General features: G+C 40.4%; 1 protein-coding gene and 1 long non-coding RNA gene across 3 annotated transcripts in view; one reads left to right on the forward strand and one right to left on the reverse strand.

Annotated features, from left to right (window-relative positions):
• The window catches only part of LOC126921382 (uncharacterized), a 133,935-nt gene that overhangs the window by 58,260 nt on the left and 51,300 nt on the right, over positions 1-24,375 (reverse strand). The window lies entirely within an intron of this gene.
• Positions 1-24,375, forward strand: part of LOC126921357 (storkhead-box protein 2) — a 111,859-nt gene that overhangs the window by 42,773 nt on the left and 44,711 nt on the right. For both annotated transcript variants that reach the window (XM_050732871.1, XM_050732872.1), the window contains exon 2: positions 14,307-14,567. In XM_050732871.1, the coding sequence (XP_050588828.1) occupies positions 14,367-14,567 (201 nt within the window). In that variant the 5' untranslated portion in view covers positions 14,307-14,366. The remainder of the gene's footprint in view (positions 1-14,306; positions 14,568-24,375) is intronic.

Raw genomic sequence — 24,375 nt, forward strand, 5'->3', positions numbered from 1 at the left:
TAAATCACGTTTGTACGTATACACGTCAGTTTCTGGACAAGTTCCCGGGGTCGGTGGAAAGTGAAAATGGCTGACTCCCGTTTCCAAGCGATGGTATGTCATAGTCATAGGACCATGACGGGTACGACACATCGATAATGATCCACGCGACTATAATTAGCCCCGGTGGCTGCGCGGATCGTCGATTAATCGCCTAGCGAAGAAAACTAAGGAGGAAACGCATGGTTGTGGATGATGCCGCCGCGTAATGATCTTCGTGCACGCGCTCGATCCGCGCTCCCGCAATTAATAATGCCACGCGGATCGGTGTTCGTTCACGATCCTTCGACATTTTAAAAAATTTCCCGCTGATGAACTCTGACCTCGACGCGCCAAGCTTTCTTATTCCCCCACAACCACGTGACACTTATTATTTCTCCGTGTGTACGATAATCAGCTAACGATTCTTTTAATCATACTTTTAAAGAATCTCTCGTTTCCGCGTTCAAACTACCGGTTTCCTGGAAGCCTCGCGGGAAAAATCATTAAGTCACCGTCATTGTCCAGGATGCTAACTGTTTTTACGACGCTTGAAAATTTCCATCCTGGAGACACTTTCGTGCAAGCGAGTTTCCATTGGATACACTTTCTTCCGAGGTTTAATTTGTCCGCGGGCGTCGCGACTAATCTGTCCGTGTCATTCGAGATTTCTACCATAGCCATTCTCCTATCTGTCTTCGATATTTACTAACGCGTCGTGTTAAAGTGCATGAAAAGTTCGTAATTGTTTCGAGACCGGAGTATTTTCACAAGACTGTTCCCTGGAGGCTGACGTCCCTACAGGTATAATTTGTATTTTGGTAAAATGATGGATGGTTGATGGATGGTGTGGTTCTGGGATATCCATTTTTTACTTAATCCGATAGTGTATCCTTTAGACAGCTTCTTATATAATTCACCTCTTTAGTAGGACAATTCCCTTGACTGCAATCCGATAATTGATTGATAATTCAACTTCATACAAATGACCCATACGTTGTTGTCGACCATTAGAAGGCAGTAGAGTGAGGCTCGATGTTATGTACCACGAGCAAATATACACGATGCCAACTTCTAGTAAACATAAGAAAATACTAATCTTCCTAAATGTACAATGCATTACTACGTAGAATAATACAACTACTGATACACGCGGTAAAATCATATGAACTATCATCAGCCACAGAGCAACTAATGATTCAAGAGCGAAAGATGTTTCTGCTTCCGGTGGTGTATCTTTTATACATTTTCTTCTCTAATTACTCTGCTGACTAGTTAGTCGGGAAACAACCTTTGCCATATCATCTTTAAAGATCGATGATTCAAAAACTGTTTAGGTCAATAGTATACATATGTCTTAATAATGTGTATCTCACCATATGTATCACTATATATCAACCCAACCCAAATGTATGCAAAGAACGACTGAATTTTTGATATCAAATAGAAGCTAGTTGAGACGATAACAGGTGAGAATTATAAAAATCTGAAATCGAAATATTCGATTCTAACGGAAAATTATTAAAATAATTCGAAGTCGAAGTTATGGAGCCCAGTGTATGTTGCACCATCGTCGTCAAGAATCACTCGTTCAACTCGTTATGTCCGATGCAATTTATCCTGCCGACTAGTGTTACTCTCCTGACAACCGGTAGTCACACTCGACTGCAGTTGACATCCTTTGCCTGGATACCGAGAGGCGACTGCTTCATATTCCTCGATTTACGTTTGTTCGTTAGCGACTCGTAGAACCTGATCTCCGGCACGATGACATTTTCTACCCTGGAAGCGGCCATATAAAACCGCCTCGTTGGAACGGCATCGTCGAGAGTCCGAGTTTCCTTCGCGCACCATTTACCTCGCTAACGACACGCGACCCGCGCGAATTCCTTCGTTTTCTAATCGTTCCTTTCCTCTCCATACACGATCCTCGATCTCACGTCTTGTACACGTAACTGAATTTCGAAATTGCCTCGCTTCGTAACGCTGACGACGTCGTGTTCTTTACCTGAGACAACCACGGAAAGTTTAGTTTTGTAGAAAACTCTTTCGCGTACACAGTATCGATAGGAGCTAATTTCATGGTGGTACCCAGGTAATTAGTGCTTAACATCGTAGCGTGTATTAACGGCAATTTATAATACGCCACGGCAGTACCGCTACGTTTGCCTATCGCTGATCGAGACCCAGTTCCATAAGTCGACGTCATTAACAACCGAATTCATCCTGCTAAACGCGATCTTCGTAATTTTCACGCTGAACAGTGCGAACCTATTATTATAGCTACTGTTTATTGAATTAGGCTCGTTCTAAATTTCCATTTTTCACTCTTTTGAAAGAATTAAGCGGTAGAATTGTGAGTGTTTATTGATTACTGTGCTACTATTTATACGTACATCAGATAATTTATATTTCCATCTTTATCATCGTTAAAGCTTCATGCATATTCTTATGTGTTAACCACGTGACTTATGAATAGTAATTTTTCACGATCTTCATCAAACATCTCAGATCACAACAACTGTATTTGATTGAATCAGCAATAATAGCGCGATATTAAAATTAAAATATCTCCTAAAGTAATAGCTCCTTGATGTAAATAGAGTAATACTTTCTTTATAAATAATAATGAGTGGCATCGAACATTGTACTATAGCAAAAAAAATGTATGATTTCATTTAAAACAACAGACTTGGCATGCCCTCTGTACATCCATTTACAATGAGGTAGCTACTAATATTAAACTTTGAACTTTGGTCTGTGATATTTTTACCGGAGATAATAACAATTTGATTGTTTGCATTTTTAATAAATAATAATTTGAGCAACCAGGGATAATAACACGTCTGCGTAGATACGATCGTTTTTTGACAAATAAAACTGAGATTCGCTGGGATGGTCAAGCTCGTCCCAGGCCAACCGAACCTTTCCCTCTATCGTTATTTCAATAATGTCCATGTACGGTGCAATTTATACTGTTTGAGCCGCATTATCCTCGCGGTGACCCATGCGCTAACGGCCTCAACGCAATTGACATCCTTTAGTTGAGAATGCATCAGCTCCTCACGGCGTCATCCTCGTCATCCGTCGTTTTACCGTTGTTTGTCATTATGGAGATACGAAGCCTCGGTTATCCCTCGTGACCCTGCTCGCTAGTTGCTTTTCTGTATTTTTCCCATCTTTCATTTTTTCACACGACGCCCAACAGATTTGACGCGAATGACTCTATGGAAATCGTCTCGAGCGATCCTTGGAAAGTTCTCTGGATTTATCATGGACAATGTTTGTCTACGAAATGTGCTACGATTCTCGAATACTGTTACGTCTCAGTCCTGTTTTATTATCGTCTCGACCGAGGAAAATTTTCTTAATGTTTTAAGGAAATCTTTGAGATACGAGAGAAATCATGAATATCGGTAATTCTTTGAAGAAATTTTCTAGGGATGGAAAAATACAATCTGGTCGAAAGTGAGCCAAAGGGTGCAGAAGAATTATATTTGGCGCGTGAAATAGACGCCAATTATATGGATAGAAAAATAATGAATTTCAAATACATACCGTGATATTTGTGAGATATTGGATAATGGAGCATGATGTGGATAGTACGAGTAACATCTGAAAAGTCATAGTGGAAGTGTAAATAAAAAATCAAGAGTATACTGTTAAAAATGTGCGGCTATATCATCTTCATTACTTCATAAGGTGGATATTGCATAAGGTGCAAAATAGTTGAATTGATAAAGACAGTAATTGGTATCGACTTTTTACTGACAGCTTTTTATACTCCTGTTGCAAGTGAGTTTCATAACAAGCTAGATAGTCTAGCGATATTCTAATCACATATTCGATTACATGAAACGCACGTTTCAAGCGCTTTTTTTGTACTCATAAGAATTACATAATATATATACTGTCATTTCAGGTGAATATCAAAGTCACCTTTACGCTACTTAGTAACTTAATAAACCAAAACGTTTACACATAGAATTAGTCTTATTAGCTTTTACCTTATAAGCATATACTTATTTTCGACCTAATTGTATTTTTCTAACGCTAAAAAGATATCTTCAAAACTCGCAAACTTGCTACAAATGCTTCTCCGTTCCAAATTTCGTGTTAAATATTTCCTTAAAACATAAGAAACCTTTCTTATTTGCTAAAGTATGAACAAATTTGAGATACAAGGATTCGCAAAAGGATTAAAAATTCAAAATTCGTTGCATTCTAATACGAAAGAAAATAACGTAATAATCCATTAATCTTAATTGTTCCACCGTTTTCCAAAACGCATTACATGATCGTTGCATAAAAATCGCGAAATTAACTCAACTCATTAGCGAAGCAGTGCGAACACGTTCGAACGAATGATTTGCGTTAATCGTTGGCGAGACCGTGCAAATTACGGACAATTTGAGGCTTTCCGTTAGCATATCGTGGCTATGTGTACATAAATCTTGATACGAGATGCTCGTTGGTCGTCTACTGAAATACGGTTAAAAGCGGAAATCAAGTATCCGCGGAATCGATAGACGATTTAAATGATAATTTATCCCGGCAGGAATACTCGAGTTTTATAATTATTGACTTTACGAGCTTTAATAGGCTGCTGGTCAGCTTTCCCATGTGGATATACTATATCGTTAACAAGGACCCAACAGCGGTGGCACTGTTGCGCGCAAAAGCGTTAAGGATAAATAAAACAACAAATGAAATGAAAGTAAATGCATAATGCATGTAGTAAGAGTAACGATAACTCCGTGCTCTATTTCACGTACGAGGACGATCATTTTAACAGACAATCAGAAGCAATTTCGCAAGAACGAAATTATGCTGGACATTTACAGTGTCCGCGGGAAACACGCTTGATACTGGCAATTTTAATATCTACGTGTTCCGCTGCAAATACAGCCTAACGATTCGAAAGATCGCCGAGGCAGTTAAAATGAAACGAGGAAAGTACCTAAAGTATAAAAGTGATACAAAAACGCTAATGATATGCATTTTTCGCGTGTATAATGTGTATTCTATAAAAGATTATACAAAACATTTTCATCGTATCACGTAGCTTTGTTATAATATAGGTTGATATTGAAATAGAATTTAGACCTGCATTTAATTGAAAAGTTCCTATGAATAGCGCACCGATAGCGCAGACAGGTGCAAATTAGTCCGCGAGGAGGCGCGTAATAAATAGGAATTCCTACACATTCTCTCGCGGCGATGCTAAACGACGCCGATAGGTGCAAAATTATTTTCATACACGAGTGCGAAACACGTAGTTTGTTGTTTGGTTTATTCCATCCGGATATCTCACATACATCAAATGCCCGTTAAGAAATAAAATAGAAGGATCTAGAAGTTAATACGAAGTAATTACCACTTCTGCGAATACACGCAATTAGACTTTTATTAATCTTATACTAACGGAAAATCATATCATTTGCAATTATGAAATATTTTTTCCATTCGCTTCCTACGAAGCATTTTTCACATCCTTTGTATCAAAGATAAAAGATACCTGTCATATCTTAAAAGAAACAGAGTATTCACGTAAGAAAGGAAGAACTTCGTCAGAAAATTTGTCTATCGTTTCCCACCTTTAAAATTGATAAAAAGTAAGAAACTTCAAACAATCGTAAACTCTATAACTACGAACAAATCCTAATCTAAAGATCCTGATCAAACCACTAGACAACCGAATCACGCAAATCGAAAACTCTAAAACATCAAGATAAGGCTCTGAACTTTCGCTATATCCATTAAAACAAAATAAAACCTCTTTAACAGAAAACACCAGCAACCTCGTAGATTCCACCGTGGAACGTTGCCATAGAATGGTACACCTGCCCGTCGCATTGTCAGCGAGTAAAGAAAGATAAGCGGAGCGTAGGATCGAAGACTGGGAGATCGAAGTACCGGAGGTTGTCCATAAGGAAACGGAGAACGAGGCGGCTGAACCGCGTGTGTTCTCCAGGACTCCTCTTCTCCTTCTCTCACCGACCGCGACTATGGTATACGAGCGTAATGGACGAATGGGCAGCTGCTGGCAAGGATTTAACGCGCGGACCTGGGTGGTCCCGGATAGATACGTACTCACGAGAGTTATACGTGCTCGCGGCGCTACGTATTCATAACCTTATCCACGCTCCGCAGAAAATAATACCGCGCGCCATTCATTATGTATACGTTTGCGAGCCGCGCCGCGGCATGTGTCCGCGCGGCTTGTGCATCCGAGCGGAGACCGCATGCGGCGAAAACTTTTCCCGCGAGCCGTCCCGTCGAAAGGGAGCGCGCGTACTTCGTGTCTTCGACCCCCGTTGACGGGACAACGCGACGATCACGATCCAGTTGCCTCGCCGGAATCGATGAATGCTAGATAGACGCGATCCAGCGTTCTCCAATAAATTACGAACGTGTGGAGTGCGCGGGTATACGTGAGAAAGAGGAAATGTAGCCGGTTGCAGAAGTCTGTTTACGTTCACTCAATTTATTCGTCTGCGTTGTTGAGGAATCTTTTACGCTTGCGCATCGATACGAAATGACTCCGAATTGTGTTGAATATTTTTTTTATTTTATAGCGGTAAAGAGAGGTGCCGAATGAAAAAAGCATTTTAACTATGTGATGGTAAAATTTGTTCGGAAAATGTAATTGTTAGTATGGTTATATAATAACAGGTAAATATAGTTTGAAAAGTAATATATGTGAAATATGTCATATATAAACATGTATATAAAGATTTGGATTCGATTTTGGCAGAAATGGCGAAGCTTCTAATTTTATGGGTGCTAAGAATATTTCTTGTTATTAATCCTTATGGAGAACTTATAAAATGCCTGTTACTATGATTTTATACATATGTACGTATATACAGACAGAGCAAGTACACGTACTGCACGCTTTTGCGATATTCTTCTCTTTGTTGGAAAATCGTCGATTTGAATAAAGTTTTGTCCCCACGAATTACGCACAATTACAGAACATGGTTGATAAGCAGCGTTTACTTTTGTACATCTAATAATACGTTTTTCGCCTGCATAGCGCGAAGAAATCTTCACAGTGAAGTAGAAAGAGCCGTATGTATAACAACTTGCTTACAATGACCCTCTGTTCGCAGGTCTTTGCACCGATCTGGAATCTTTCCCATGACTCGAGAAAAAAGATTCATTCCATCTAAAACAATAAAAAGTCACGCTATCTCGTAGGCTTCTTCTATGAAGAAACCATCCCGTTACTTTCACGGTTTCACAAACATCATCGATATTTTATTACACGCGTTTGATTTATCTTTCTCTCTGTTCCTTTGTTCGTTTCTCTGTTCTTGCGTTTCTTCGATCGTTCGTCATCTGTTTCTTCGGGCCGACGCGCGACGTTGTATATCTGGTATATTTGTCAAGTATCGCTGCAGGGTGAACTCAAACATAATTATACACCGCACTGGTCACTGTTATATAATTACACCCTGGTAGATACGAATATAAACCGTGCGTTCAACAGTTGGCTCGTTATCTGCATGTATCGAGGCTGCACGAGCCGCAACTCTTTTCCGTGATTCAGCAGTAGGTGGATACATCCTCTGTTCGCCGTGTGTGCTTATAGTCGAAAGACAGAACGACCAAGACTTCCACTTCATTGTTGCCCTTGCTGGTGCTTACAATGAAGTCACGTTGAATCGTTGAATGCAACATAAACCGTCGCTTTGCTGTATCGTGCTGCTTGATTTAATAAATCACGAAAGCGCCGCGTTTAATACGCGCATCTCTCCCATCAATAACGTAGATACGCAGCAAACCCTCGGGGATCGTTCTTTCGGGATGGAATATTGTTCGTAGAACTCATCTCTCCTATGACTTCGGAGGATCGTAAATTCGAAAATTACACGCCTCGTTCAGTTTAGCAACGGAGCCAGAAACGGAGGGTGGTAAGCTCAATTATATGGCGGATAATCGAAAGGGAAACGGAACAGGTATGAACAATCGTCAAACTGTTGGAATCTGAGCGTGAAACGCTACGACGAAATTTAGCTCCTAGATCGTCACGATGTTTATTAGATATTTGTGGTTCTTCAGGCTAAGATCGTACTTTCGATGATATACCAGTGGCATCGGTGATAGCAATGGAAAATCCATTACGACTCAAAGTCCAAAAGCCCGTTGTTTCTTGACAGAAGTTGGATCTCCAACTTTTTTTGTCTCTTTCTAGATTCTGAATTTCAAAGAACGAGAATGAGTAATTTATTTGATAGACAAGTCAGCACATATGATGGATAAGTCAGCGATTTGATCATCCGATACAACCATCCCATCGACCAACGTTAAAAATATTCTCCGACGTTCGATCACTCAAGTAGTAATTTCTCTTTTCTTATACATATTTTCGATAATCGACATTCGTTTTTAATCGTGTTCGGTGGTAAATCAGATTAGTCATGGTGCTCGCGGAATATACGGAGTAACCTTCGGCAAAAATTACAGCGCGATTGCATCTGCCGGCGCGTCAACTTGCTTTTAATTACCTAATTTCTCTTTAGGGACGTCTGCCTTTATTTGGCCTATCATTAGGGGCGACGTTCGATCGTACCCGTTATACGGTTTACGAGGAATGGTCCGACGATGTGCTTTCTAGACACTCAACGAAGCTCGTTCCGTTCGCTGGAAGAGCCGGTGCTACATCAAAAGGTCCGTGGCAACGGTTAATATATGCAAGCCTCTTCTACTCGCCTCGCGTCTGCATTCTACGTATATACCCGATTCGACACCGTACCAACAGATGGATGAATAACGACAGAGTGGCAAATTGATGTTACAACGGATCGAAAGCGCGCTGGGTGATTTATTCGCTCGTAAAAATGGTACCTGTGCAAATATTCCGTGGTAGCCATCGTTCTCGACGATTCTACCTTCTCGCCGATGAGCAGAGAAGGGGGAACACTGAAATCCTGACAAATATTTATGTACGCGAACGGCCACGTATTTATCGACAAGTTAAAAAGTATTATAGTTGAGCACGATTCTCTCTAGGCACGATTCAACTTCTCAGTCTTGCTATAGCTTGCGCTATTATTCATCTTTCATAAACACCGGTGTGTGTACGCGCTCGTGTGTGCGTCGATATGTTCATATACAGATCCGTGCAAGGCTAAACAGATTTTCTTACGGGCAATGGCATGCTCATCCGCGTCTAGCGTCGACTAATTGTGAAACGAAACGACGAGACTATGATAAACTCGCGGCCTTCTTGCCTGCCTCCTGGGAAAACAGTCTTAACTCGACTGTTATTTTAAGCTTTCTCAACCAACGTTTTACATTTTCCATTTGGAAATCACTGGCAAACACTTTCCAGCAATAGTCAGTTTCGAATATTTCGAATTGATTTGCTTGTACAAGATATTTTGCGCGACCTTGAGCAACAATTATGAACAACTACTACTAAAGCACCATGACTGTGCTTCGTGTCGTGGCGTTACAGGTGCGTATTAAAAAGACACGGAGGATTGCGTTGATGTGCTGGCAATTAAGGGTGTAATTATCGTGTTCAATTTTGAACGTGTAACAGGCAAGAAAGAAATTACAACGGACTTATCGGACCGGCGATCAATCCTCGCCTTTCTCAAGCCACGATAGTCTTCACTGTGGAAGATGAACCGTGCGGCCTACTTTTTCATTCTACCATGGAGCACTAGAAGCAATCCACCCACAATATTCGAATGTAGAGCCTGTGAGATCTTGATCGTCATTTTAGGTCAAGAATCGCGGAATCTGTTCGTTCAGATGGGAGGACGTTGCACGAATGGAACGAGGAAAACAGACAAGAAAGTGGTTTTTTGGAAATTAGTTTTTCGAGAAGAAAAGAATAAAGTAAACAAGATATAAATAGAAAAGAATAAAAGAAATAAACAAGAAAGGGGCACGTGAATATCGACAAGCAAAGATATTGGATAAATTCCGTTGGAATCGTTTCACAGAATGAAGCAATCAGTTTCTTTGATAAGACGAGACATCCTTTGGAAAAGACACATAACTGACGCAAGGAATGCATTTAAATGGCTCCATTGTGAGCAAAGTCCTGCGTATGGAATGGAACTCCGCTGGAACGGTTCTATCCCCGGTTCAATCTAACTTTGGGAAAGTGAGGGTGATCGATGAAAAATTATGTCGATAAAATTGTTTAAGGACAATGTAAAGGATGATCATAGTTGATTCTGTCTTCCCTTAGGACATGGTTCATTCGATACATAATCCTTTTCGATTTTTGAAAATTGTATATTCGACGTATTTTTTTATATTAAAAACGAATCAGAAATCTATAAAATCGTTCTAGTTTGCGTTCGATCGAATTCAAAGACGAGTTAATAAAGCGGTCCAGATCTGAATGAAAAATAAGGCGTCTGTCGAATGACTTTCTCTCGACACGCACGCCAATGAACGAAATTGGTACGAGTCGAAAAGGATCGTTGAACGATCTTGGAATCAATCTATCGACATATCTGGATGGCCAGTTTCGGGAGACGAGCGGTTAACAACAGAACCGGCATGACTGACGGCGACTTAATGAGATTCGTCACAATGCAAAGACACGCTGATGACTCATACTGCAGGAAGTCTACCCCGAGCGAAGCGAGACCGGATGTCTTCCGTTCTTTAAATTGGCACGAGGTGAAACGAAGTCAGTGACACTGCCGGTGACAGAACAATCTTAACCGTTTCAAATTCTCAGGTTTCTACATATTTAAATGTTCAAACGTGCAAACTTACAAACTTTTTCCAAATTTTCAAATATTGGTATATTCCAATTTTTAAATTTTTAGATGCTTTGAAGATATTCAAATATTCGAATTGTCAGAAATTTAGAAATCTTTCAGTTATCGAATCTTAGTATTCGAAACTTCACAAAACTAAAACCGAACTTCAATCGAAAACTGCAAATATCGTATTCAGAAGATTGTTTCAGGAATAGAAACCTACTAGTCTTTAGAGATTCGTTGGACTTTCGAAGCCGAATGATAATTTATACACCTTTTAAGCTGTGAATGACAACTGTTCACGATCAACTTTCGCCGACGCGGTTAATTTGTCTCATAAGACAAATTTACCCGGTCATACTTCCCAAGATTCATTGATGAATCACTCCGAGACAAATTAATTTTCTCTGCCGCGTCATCGCGACCTTCACTCGTAGACTTAGTATATAAATTCATCGCGATTTTATCGAATGTACATATCTTGTTTAATGTTACCTTGTAAATATGGTTGATTTTATTTCCTGTCTTATCCTTATCCATAAAAAGCATGAACGTATTACGCGATTCAAGAAAGTGCATGTGTCGGTGAGTCACGCCAGAGGAAGTTCTCTTTTTTTTCTCCCTTTCCGTTTTCCTGATTTTTAGTCGACTACGATGTAGGCAAACTAGCACAAGGTGAAACGAAGGAAATTAAGCGACCATACGAACAAAAAGCATTAACGGAACAATTTTACCTGGCAGGGATCGCGTGTCTATGCGCCATTTTATATCTACATTTCTAATATTCAATCGCCGCAATACAGGAGAAGTTTCGCCTGTTCTCAAGATCGGCACGATAATAAAATATGATGAACGGTCTGCTAATTGAATACTGAGAAAGTTACATTATTGTTCCATTAACAACACCGATCTATCCTCTCTATGTTCCTCGACTCGTTCCACGTTTTACAGAAAATTCTCCATTTGATATGTAATAAGATATAAAAGATGTCTCACGTAGCTGTAATTCTTTACAAAACGATCAATAAAATCTCCGCAATTTCCTCTTTACGACTATTACTTCTCCTGAGAATATTTAATTTTCTGATTCGTAATAACATTTAACAAAATCCAATTTACGTCTAATTTCACTTTACTCTCTATCGAATGATGAGCTGGAAAATATTTTCACTAATGAAAATATGCAAATATTAAAACATCAAATACCTTGGTTGTTATTTGTCATCGCGAAGAAAGTATTCAAAGACTGTCAACGTTTCCTTCATTGTTCCCATATTTCAGCAAGGGACGTCAAAAAGTTTATAGGACCAATGAATTTCGTCTGACCCCAGGGGACAAGGGACCAAAGAGAGAAAAATATTCGCGGACGAATTTCATGGTCGGTGCAATTTCTTCAGGGTAGCGCAAACTGCAACACTATATTAGAGGAATTGTCTGGATCGACTGCGCCTTGGAGCGTTGCCAAAGGCGCGAGATTACTTCGTTGATTCCTTCCGGGCCCCACAATTCGATGCGGCCGTAATTGCCAGGCTTCCGTGCCAAATTTACGACCGTTCTGTTTTACCAAAAAGATCTAGACGTTTTAGAGCGTGTATCTTGGCACGTTGTACAGCAATATAATATTCATCCATCCTGTTATCAGTGATAGCTGCAAAAGCCATTTTTCTTCGCTCTGTATCATTATTGAACCTAGACCGCGAAGTAGACTTTTCCACTCTGCTACAAAGCAGAGACAAGCTTTAGAATAGAATAATACAATAAACTTTATCTCCAGATGGTTAACCAACTTAAAAAGATTATAAAGTGGCGAGTAAAATTATGACGAACTCGATTTAATTTACGAAATAAAAATGTGCAAAACTATATTTCTCCAGTGCTTCGAGTTAAGATAGATTCGGGAAAAGAGTCACGTCACATTTTTATATGAAATATTTTCAATAGAAAACGAAAGTGTGCCGAGAAAAAGAATTCTTCGTCTTCTACTACATTTCGCTCATAATGAAATTTCCAAAAAGGATGTATCCACGAGAAAACAATTTCTTCCGACGGTGTTTCACGTCAGAGCCTTCGCGTTGATGCAATCATGTCCCCTTCGCACATAATTCTTCTCCGAAACGGCTCTTCCCTCTTTAGCACCCCTTTTTGCAATCTCTAGTCCTAGCGACCACGTGGATTTTTGCGGATGAGATTCCTTCAGCTTGCTGATGACCAAAGGGACGGCGTAAATCAATTAGGACGCCGGCGTGGTAGTTGTTGATACAATAAAGAGAAACGTGACGTTGCTTTGTGACCAGCAGGAAATGAGGCGAAGGGCGAATCGAACGTGTCGAGATGAAAATGAACGTTTCATCTGTTACATTTCATCGACTTTCTTCGCTTAGGTTGGTTCTTCGCTAATTATCCTACTTAATTCTTCCCAGTTTTCTGCGTTGAAACTCCCCTGTCGTTAAAAAATCTTGCAAATTCGAAGAAAATGCGAAAGAATCATTGTTGGCACGTATGCCCTAATTTTTGTTTCAATTTGGTAATGGTATCAGTTTTTTTGCCTGCTGAAATAAAACTGAGGTTGAAATACGAACCGTTCGGATACCACAGTGATCAACTCTGTAAATTGGAAAGTACAGATAAAAGGTATCACAAATATTATTCTTTTACATTCCAACAGGGATTTACTGTCAGTTGCGTCATTTACTTGTAATTAGCGAAATTATAAAAGTAAATTATCTGTTTTTTGAAAATTGAACATCGCATATATTGGCCAACATTACGAAATTAAGAAATTTATAAAAAAAATAAGGTTAATCAACTTGACTTTCGTGAGGCATATATGTACAAATTGAAAGAATAAACATCCTTCCACCGTGTCAAAAATTTTCTACAGAGAAATTAAATACATATATATATATATACACCTATACGATTATTCCAAAAGTTTACGATCGTGCTAATGGAAGGAAACCTTAAACATATTGAGAAACGCAGCAGCTCGAAACCTTTTACAAATCGATTCGCGCGTTAAGTATTATCCAGCTGCGTTTAATTACTTTTAAGAGGTACTAATTGCCGAACGTCGATTCGAGGTGAACGCGCAGCTGCAGAATTCCTCGAAGCAGCCTCGTGGAATAATGCAACTAATGCAAGGTGCTGCTTCAACGTCCCATCCACCCGTGTAGCTTGATAGTATGCGCAGCACTCGAGTTTGCGCGAAAGTTTCATAAACGAGGATAACGGTACCGCGAACTCCACGAGTGTTATCGTTCCTCTACGTAATCGTAGATAAGAATTATCAGAGGAAAGCTTGTATACACAAACGAATTCAACGCTTGCCTACCTGTCGGTTGAAAGTAAACGAATAAAAGCCATTAAGAAAGAAAGAAAACACTCTTACGAGTTCATCAAACTTCTTCGTTCGCGGATTTACGATCGAGAGATAGTGGCAAAAAGTAAATCGATCTTCGATCTAATTCAAACTCTAACTTTCGTCTTTTTCTCTCGACGCGAAATTGCTACATCAGAAGTACGTTAACGGGTTCGTTTCCTGTTTTTCAGATTCCGTGATGCCACCACCACCGCCGAGTATTTGGAATCGTTAAGAACGGGCCTCGAAAAATGGGCTCGATCTTGGGAGACGGGACGAGCCCCGGAGGCTCGGGACCCTCCCGATGCCTCTTGCTTTTACAAAGGTCCCTGGCGATTCAGCTGACTAGGGGTCCGCCTCCTCAGGTTCTGAACGCCAGCCCACGGGAGAGTCCTAAGGAGCATCCAGCCGACGAGATGTGGATGTACGATAAAGGTTACAATTTGTTTCAGGTGAGTCGACGTACACGCCGCATTATCCTGAATTATCTGTATACTTCTCTATGCGTGTTATAGCCCGCGGAACGCATTCCTCTCAGCAGAGTTAGCCTTCCAACATTTTTCCATGTAACGATCTGTTACAACCGTACCGTGTGGCTACCGACTGTCCGTCCATTATACCCAATATACTTTTCTTTTATTCAGAAGCGAACACAACTAGTTACATGCTTTATGCCTCGTCGAAGAGGCTAGCTATTCCGTATAATCTGACTCGATGATGGCGACATTTCGTTACGCTATTATAAATCCTCGTACGAACCCTCTTTTTGTTCCTTTCGCGCGAGGTACGAATCGAATACGAACACCATGAAACGTGACGTTCGAAATTGTTTTTGGCGAACGGCCAGATTAGACGTTAACGACGTATATGATACACGTGTACGTATAATAAAACGCTACGGTGTATCTCTTCCGAACTGCTGGGCCGTTTTTACAACTCAGCGTTTCCGAAGCGAAGATTGGCGTTGATTGGATGCACCGTTACGCTGGAATGAGACAATATGAATTACGAGCAATTTTGCGAGGCAACCTTAACGGTAGGGGAGTATGAGACGAGGCAACGAGTTAAGTGGCGGATGTTCTATGGTCTTGTCGACTCTTCGATATCTGTCGTAATCCTTGTCCACGAGGCCTTTTCTACTCTGTCGGTTACAAATTTACGCGACACGCAGCGAATGTGACAAAGCCGCTGAAACACCTAGATTCCACGCAAACGTGTTCCATCCATGGGTCTCTATCTGCCCATAAACAAGTTCCAGAACGGCTGATCGCTAATTTAACCGAATCGACGCTTATTCGTGAAGACAGGTCGTTTATTGACCACACCTAGATTTCTTTTATCTTCGGGAGAGAACGATCTGTTCAATGGTTGCTCATCGAAGCTCACGCTGCCAGGCAAAGGAAATCAAATTGGGATCCGCCTTTCGACGAGGAAGAGCACCTCTTCAGTTTCAATGAGCACTAGCCGGGGGTGGAGCACTCTCCGGGGGAACGTTAACCACGGCTGCTCCTTCTCGCAACGCAGGAAATAAGATGATAATAGTTTAGCTAGCAGGGCTCATTGATTCGTTCGATCTACGACAATGCCACCTTCGTGCCAGCATCCTCGGCAACCTTTGACTTTTCCTTTAGCTTTATACCTGCACCTCACTGAAGCTTGACTTTACAATCTGTGTCTGGGTCTGTTTTAACACTTGTCCTCGCACATAAATTCAGTAGTCGGATTGCGAAGCATCTTTTTAGACGTGTAGTGTGTGCCACACAAATATAGCGAGGTTGTAAATTTAACAAATGAATTCTTTCCATCTCCGCAAATTTGATGCCGCAAAGGTGTTAATCTTGAAGAGAAATCTTAAAGGACCTTAAGACGACGCGGAAGACAAGAAACATCTATTAGAAAGTCAAAGTTTTGAGTATTGAATGGAGGAGGAGGGACTTTGTAAAAGTTTATGAGAGTTTAAAAGGTTTCATGCCCTTTTTACGAGATCAGAGTCAAAGTCGTTGACTACTTTGGAGGCTGTATTAAAGATCAAAGAAGACGACAAATCTCCAATGTCTTTCTTCTTTGAAAGAACGTGAAAACGTCAAATTGATAAATTGGTGCCAGACAGATGCTTTCGTCACGCTTAGCAAGCAAAGGCAGTCGGGGAAGAATCGATCGTTGAAGGCAAACGATAATAGCACGAGCCACCCTCTTCTTGTTTTGCATATCGTCACACGATCACATCCCATGAATGCTTACTTCCCTTGCGCTTACGACCTTTTTTAGGCTTCGAGCCAGAAAATATCGTACGAATAAGTATGCATATACGTACTACTTGTATTATACCTTATAATTTTTGTTGAGGTTGACTGATAGAATAACGAGTAGATGAATCTGTAATAGAAAAATATATTGAAATAAGTATAGGTATAAGTATAAATATAAGTATAATGTATGCTGATCCAGATCCTCACTCTTACAGTGTTACAATACAATAGGAAGAAAAAATGATAGGGAGCACGTTGATATATTTATAGCAAAGGACATTAGCGAAAAGTTAACCTTGGTGTGTAACTCTAGTTGAAGGCTGCAAGAGACAGCAATAGAAATGTACTTATAGCTCTTTTGTTTCTAGACCCTGTAATCCAAAACAAAATTTATATTCAAAGGCACAATAATATGGACGTCTCCTTATTTTGAATTTTTTCACTAAATTCTATTCTCTTCGTAACAGCGGTCTCCAGATCACGGATATAGAAAAGAAAAGGTGTAGAGTTTTTCTTCAAGTAATTACTTCAACAATTTTAATAATTTTTGTCTTTATTGTTACTCAAGTCACATGTTTTGTGATTTGTCTCAAGTCGCATTCTCCGCGGTTATTTACGAGCCTGTTACGTCATTTTTATCTAGCAGAACAGTTTATTGGTCATTTTGTACTTGGTAAATAACAAAACGTAAAATGATTTGAGTAGATCGGTTCGATCGTTAAGAAAGGGTGTGAAACGATCTCTTGTTCGCTTGATAAGGAGTCATAATCTTACGGTGAATTGGATCAACGCACTATAATTGTCAGACTAATTAGAGCCGCGGCAGAAACTGCTGCATTTACAGCCGACGTTGTCGTTTCACAATACGGAGACCAGCTTATTTATTGCCACCGTTAATTATTGTTCGCCGCGACTGACTTCAAGAGAGATATTATCGATGTTGTACGGAACTATCGAGTTGGTACTGCTGCTACAGATTCCATCTCGTTTAAGTCTGCCTTATGTTCGACGTTCTCTTTAGAATATTATACGATCCTCGATGAACGCTGGTATAGATAAATATCAATCGAATCTCATTGTACTTGTGGTCGTAAATTGCACTTAATTGCAGGGACTTAAACTCTGGGACAATTAACAGGTAATTGTTCGATCGAGTGGTCCCTGTCGCTCTTCACTTAGAATGGATTCGCCTATTATTGAGACATTAAATTAAAATCGTTTAGACCGTTTGAAATCAAGGACGTATTGTAATTAGTAATATCTGTGAAATGATCGGATATAAAATTAAACCTGTCCCGCGGAGTGAAAGCGCGACACGCTAGCGGTAACTGACACGGTGCAGTGTTGATTTTGCTATAGTCCAACGACAGCTACTTGAAAAGAATGATTATTCGAGAAAACATAGAGAAAATTGAGTTCTCAGTTCGAAGATCCCGTGTATCCGGATATTGTAAATAAACGAGCTTTCGCGTATCAAAGGAAAATGTTTTTCGAATCTGTTATTATAAGGTTTGGATGCTGTTCCATCCATCGCGAAATAACCATATTGTATAGCAACGGAAAAGTCAGATACTTGAGCATTTCACGACTATAATCTACAGATTACACAAGGGGTGAGCAGTTTACTTAGGGTCGCCGTAATCAAGCCAACTTTGCCGATCGATATCAAAGCAAACTTTATTTTGTGTCTCTGGAAAACATCGTTCTCCACGAAATAGCCGATCGTATTAAAGAAATCGCTTTATCATTCTTTGTGCGACGAGAATATTGCCATAACACGTTAGAAACGTTAGAACACACACGAGAAACAACATTTTTAGAAACAATGTCGTGCGGATTGTAAACAAGTTGAATCTCGAGTGCATAAACAACGTATGTACTCGATTACACACTGGAGGAAGGAGTGAAACCATAGTCCGTTTTATTGCGGATATTATGCCAGGAACACACATATTTGCGATACGTTTTCCTTTTGAACGTGAAACACGATCTTAGAGCAGACACCACTACACGACAGCAACAGTAACATACATCTCGAGCTGGATGCACCGAGGAATCGTGTTACCCCTAGTGCCGCCGTAAGCGGAAATGGATTGTAAATAGGAGTAAAACCGCCGGATTAATATAAATATCACGACGTAGAAAATCTAGGAAGTATACCTCCTAGAAAAATTTTCCTCTAGATAATCGGATGAGTTATGGTCATTTTATAGAAAATAATTCGCTACAGTTCGCTAAAGAATCGATCCAGACTCGTGCCTTTTATCAATTTGTTACGTTGCAATAACAATAAAAACGCAATATGCACATCGTTTCATTATTTATGAGCGACCTTATCTTCGTAATTTCTAATAAAAGAATTTGCAAGAATTAACGATATATTTCTCATTATATCGTTGTGTCCACCTGACACGAAGAAATCAATTAAACTGAGATAATTTAGAAAAATGTAGGTTAATACATTTAAAAATTCAGGCAGCTTAATACCTTTATGAATCTTCTGCTAAAAGCATTAACGAGGCATTCGTTGTCGATATATGCAAATTTATATTAATAATGGCACGCTTTCTCCGTGAAAATATCGAGCTAACGTTATTTGGCGATAAAAACCCGGATATTTAAACAGCGTCAAGCCGATGTTGTTTATGTATTCGCATAGTAAACAGTTAACGGTAACTCGGTCAAATTAAGCTGATCTTAGATTGGAATAACGCTGAAATCTTGACGCATGATAGATGCTCGGTGCTATCACTGATACCGGCTAGAAACAAGATAATATACATAAGCATTGCGCAATAGTACCGCATGCCGTATTATACATGCAAGACGCGCGTAGATCACATTCCATGTGTGCCTTGCATCTGAAATACGTAATTCCGTCTATAACGGATGCTACGTAGACGATTCCAGAGAAACTTCCAAACTAAGCATCCAAACAGTCATGAAAATTATTCCATTAACAGTCTATATGGGGAAGTCTCAAATTCGAAATTGGCAGTCACTCTGTACGAGTGAAGGTATATGTATTCGCGATCTGAGTTGGTAGTATACGAAGAAATTGGATTCTTCGAAGTGTTGCGACAGGTGGGCCTTGATGGTTGAATTACTCCTATGAAAGGCATTTTCGCAATTACTCTCGCGCTGTGATGGCCAGCATGTTCATCCTTCTATATTTGGAACGTACCGAATCTTCAACGTGCAAGACTTTCAGATTCTTAATTTCGGATTCGAGTATTTGAAATTTGAAATTTGAAATTCCTCAGTTTTAACGATTCTGGCTATCGAAAAAATTTAGAGAAATTATGAGATATCTATCACCGTTTCCAGTGCGATACAATCATGCACCAAGTCAAAGATATTTCTCAATAGAAATTCAGAGGAAAGAAAGTGAAAAATGAAATTTCCCCTATTTACCTGATGGCTGTTAAAACCAAAGATTAGAATAATATTACGATAGAACCCATACATCGGTTACGAATAATAATCACCGACATACTACTCTTTCGTGATACAAGAACAAACCCGAATCCATCACAATCGCTAAAATCATTGAAACTGTACGATCCACCTGATCGCGAGTAAAACGATAAAATGATAATTTCCCCAGGAACAGACCTCGTTAGACCGCCAACAGTTCCTGCTCAATCTTGGAAATAGTATTCTTGGTAACTGGTAGAGCAAGTATCGCCGGTTGAAACGCGTGTATGACTGGCCATGTTGGAGCTTGAGCATGGGCGCACGCGCACGTGCACGTTGCATCTCGCCGGAAAGGGTTTCTATGGCGGGTAAGTCGTAAAGATGCAATATACACGCGGCCGAGTTCCTCGTTTCCGCGCGAGCATTCGCCCGACGCAAAACGCCGTGAAATATGCATAAAGATAAGCGACGCCCTCTTCAAGCTGTAGGAACTCCTTTGGTCGCTTACGCTGCATTACCGCCGAGCTGAGGCCAGCTCGCAGCCCTACGGCGATTTAGGATCCGTTCATACTGATACGTCGTGAATCCCGTACCCTCTCTTCCGTCCTAGTGTCAGTTTGAGCAATAATGCCTCTCTCCGCTGGCGAACAATACAATGGGCTGCATATATCTGAGCGAGCTTTGCGCAAGCTGTGCCAGAAGAACCAAACGAAGAAGAAGAAAGAACACGATGGTTCCATAGATCTCGATGTGCTCAGATCGCCTGTTTAATTCATTTCGAAAAAGAATAACGCGAATATCGCAAGAGGAATGTGTCAGACAGTCGAAAATAACGAATACGTACGTTTTCTAAACCTCGTAACGGATTTCAAAGAAATGCAAATTGCTGTGTTCCTTCCGAATTACCGTTATTATGTCTGGTATGTACGTATTGCTTGAGAGACCAGCACTAACGCAACCAGTCGGCGTAGACGTCGAGCATACGGGTACATCCACGAGGATTTTGGTTCCAGAGGCCGCGTAGAACGAGACCGGCCCACGTTTGAACGAACTGATTTGCATAAACACCAAGCAACAATGTGCATGGACCATAAAAAAGACATTTTCGAACCATGTCTATTTAAGTGGCAGTTCTGTTTACGCGACGATGCGTAGTTTGTAATTAGGATTTTATTTCCTTCCTAGATCCGGTACATCCTCGTTGGCAAAAAATATATGGTGGACGATATTTACCTTGCCTCTATTTCTTCCGTAGATCCGAGTTGAGTTTCGCTACGAGGCTGTACGAATAGCAGCGATCTGTCCTTAAATGACCGTTATTACGATACATTGATCACGTTACCTTGAGGATGGTCGATGCAGCAATCGAGCGGACACTTTCCATCCGCATGGCGATTTCTGCCACGAGCACCGCCGCAAAAACACCGTGCTTTGTGCCGGCCTTCTCCGCCCATAACCGCAGTGTAACCAAGGATACCGGTTTGTTATATTCACCTTTTTACAATCTCAACAGCCGAGACTTCGATATTTGATTACAAACATTTTCTATCAACTGGAATGATCGTCAAAATATTTGGATCGCGTGTTTTCAATATTTCTGACTGTGAGATTTTTAAATCGACAGAATGATCTTTGACTTCTCTACGAGATTAGCTACAGTGAAAAATAATCGAGGAGGAAGCTATATGGCCTGGAAAATCGTTCCGTTTTATTGCATTTCACTTCACGCCAGTTCTTTTTTCTTTTTTTTTTTTTTTTTTTTTTTTTTTGTTTGAGTACTCTCGATTAACCGCGAAGACCAGCGTTTTTAACTCGCCACAAGAAAGCGAAATAAACCGGGTAAACAGACGGGGCCGTTTAAGAGAACTTTCAAACGTTCCTTCGGCCGGTAACGCGCGTCTGTCTCCTTCTATCGTCGACGGAACACAGCCGCAGGATTAAAAAGTAGCGGGTAATTGCCAGCAAATTTCTTCATCAAACATACAATTTCCAAGAGCATTAATCAAATCGCGCGACTGCAACGCGCTTCTTAATATGCCGTTCAGGCTGCTGGCTTCCGATCGTGTACGCTCAACGAGTCACACGTACATCCACTTCGTCTAATCCGACCGTTACACGTACTACGATAAACGATCAACAGAACCAAGGGCAAGAAACGAAAATAAAGAAATGATAGATGGGAGAGAAGGCGCTTATACAGCTACGATTGCCTCAAAGATATTAATTAAGAAAAAAGAACCATTCTCGATACACCCTTGAACAACGTTCAAGTACCACATTGACTATGATACGTCTAGGTTCTCTCGATGATTAAGATTACACGCCCGTGCCGGCGTAATGCATCATTCCATCGGACGATTTATTCAAAAGTTAAAACGTGACTATTCCATAACAGTCATATAGAAAAAAATTCTACAAAGTTGTTTATTTCGATAATATAAGGATACGACTAAACGTTTTTCCAAATATGATATCAAAACGATCCTTGGCTTACTTCGTCGTCTCGATCGTCGCCTATGTCGTTGACTTCGTAAATCAGCATGTCGTGCAGCCGTGCATCGTGAACAGACGTGGAGACTTCTATCCACAGCGCGAGAACTCGTTTATCCGCAGGATGCCCATTCACCTCGCAGGCGCGTCTTCCTTTATTTGTTTGCCAATTTAATTGCAAAAAAATGAACGAGACCTATCCCCTGTTTTCCCTTCGTCCGCCTCGCGGCGTGCTCCCTTCCCGTTCCATGGCATCTGGCCCCCCAGCCCCAGTTTCAAGTTTACGATGACATAGAACGACGACATTGCCGGCAACCCTGGCTCACCATTGGCGTCCATCGAGAAATATTTCTCGATGATGCGCTATTATATCGTAAATCCATGTGAGAAATTAACATACCCGCTACCAGCATCGTATTAATATTTTCACCTGATACTTCTTCAATAAGTCGAGATTAAACCGTATACAATCTTTAACCGATAATATAAACGAAATAATGTTCCTTTTTCTAAACGTATGTGTTAAAAACAACAAGGAATTCTTACTTGATTCTCATAGAACGAGTGAAGTAAAGTATAAAATGTTCGAAAAATTATAAACGGCGCTGTAAGTGTGATGTTTCAAAGTTAATTTGGGTTAATCTTAAATATCTGCGAAATAAATGAACATGAATAGACTCGTTCAATTAAAAAAAAAATACACCTCGGACATTTATTATTCACAGATGGAGAATTTAATAGATGTTTAGAGTGATTAATATCTATTTATGAAAAGGGAATGATTAAATATGATTAAACGATAGAAATAGTAGATATGAAGGTTTAAGTTAATCGTTTATCGGAGTTTGTCGATAAAAGGACAACACAGTCGACGAAAGTCGACGCCTATGTAGTAGCCGGATACGTAGTTATACCCAGTTAAACCCTTCGCTCTGCATTGCGTCCGCGCAAACGCGCACGCTGCACTCGCGGTATTAGCATATAAATTATGTTATCGTGATTTATGTTCGCGGGCCGCGTGCCCACACAGGCACTGTGGGGCTACTGATTAAAATTCGACGGCAACCAGATCCGAAGGCCTATCAAGCCATTGCGAGCCGACAAAATGCTTCGATCTTCCGTTGATATCGACTTTCCATATCTCAATGGAAAGACAGGCTCTCCTTGATCGAATCAAACGGGGAAAAAATGTTTTCAGCGTACTACCTTTATGAAATTTTATGTAAATTAATTTTTCATCGATATTTAAATGTAAATCTCGGTTTCCAATGACTTTGCACAATTTCACACGTACCGTGAATGAAGTGTACATTTTTACTTTTCTTACACAGTTAGATCTGTTTAAAACTCTGTATGTTCTTGATTTCGCTTATTTTTCAACTCAATCGTATTTTTCCATCGTTGAAAGACTCGGTAAGTTCCGTTGTAACTTTGAGTGCATTCTAGTCTCATTCTGAAGTTTGTGTTACACCATTGAAAAAGGGTAAAAGTGGAACACAAACTCGACCATAAAATTCGATGTTCGTAACAGGGATAAACCTACTTTCTTCCAGCTCTGCCGTCCATCACCATTACCCTCGATTACCGAAATCATGCGAATCGTTGTTAATCTTCCATTTTCTCCTATTCATCCTTTTGACCTTCTATCATCTATCTTCTCTGGAGCTCTCCGTCATTCTATTAACAATCTATTGGTCGTAGGTTTCGGTAGTTTCGATTGTCTAATCCGAGGTCGACTTCCTCGAAACATTTGTTTCTTCGACTCGTCGCGAGTTCTTATTCGGCCTCGCGTAGCCGAGCCTCTAAAAGGATAAGCATGCTCGCGAGAGCATGGCTAGCATATTGCATAATAATTAGTGGGCAGCCAACGACCGTATACCCTGTAGAGTGAATTGCCGCAAGTTCATTGTCGGCAAAGAAATAGCAATATAAACGTAACGTGCACCAGGAACACCGAGCCGATTAGCAACGCTATTACAAGAGTTCTCTCAGTTTCCACCTCTCTCCCGCTTATCCCTTTATTTCTCTCTGTCTGTCTGTCTGTCTCTCTATCTCGTTCTTTATGCACTGTGTACAGGTAACTTTCATATAACATGTCAATCAG

This window comes from Bombus affinis, chromosome 10, assembly GCF_024516045.1.
Source record: "Bombus affinis isolate iyBomAffi1 chromosome 10, iyBomAffi1.2, whole genome shotgun sequence".
Classification (NCBI taxonomy): domain Eukaryota; kingdom Metazoa; phylum Arthropoda; class Insecta; order Hymenoptera; family Apidae; genus Bombus; species Bombus affinis.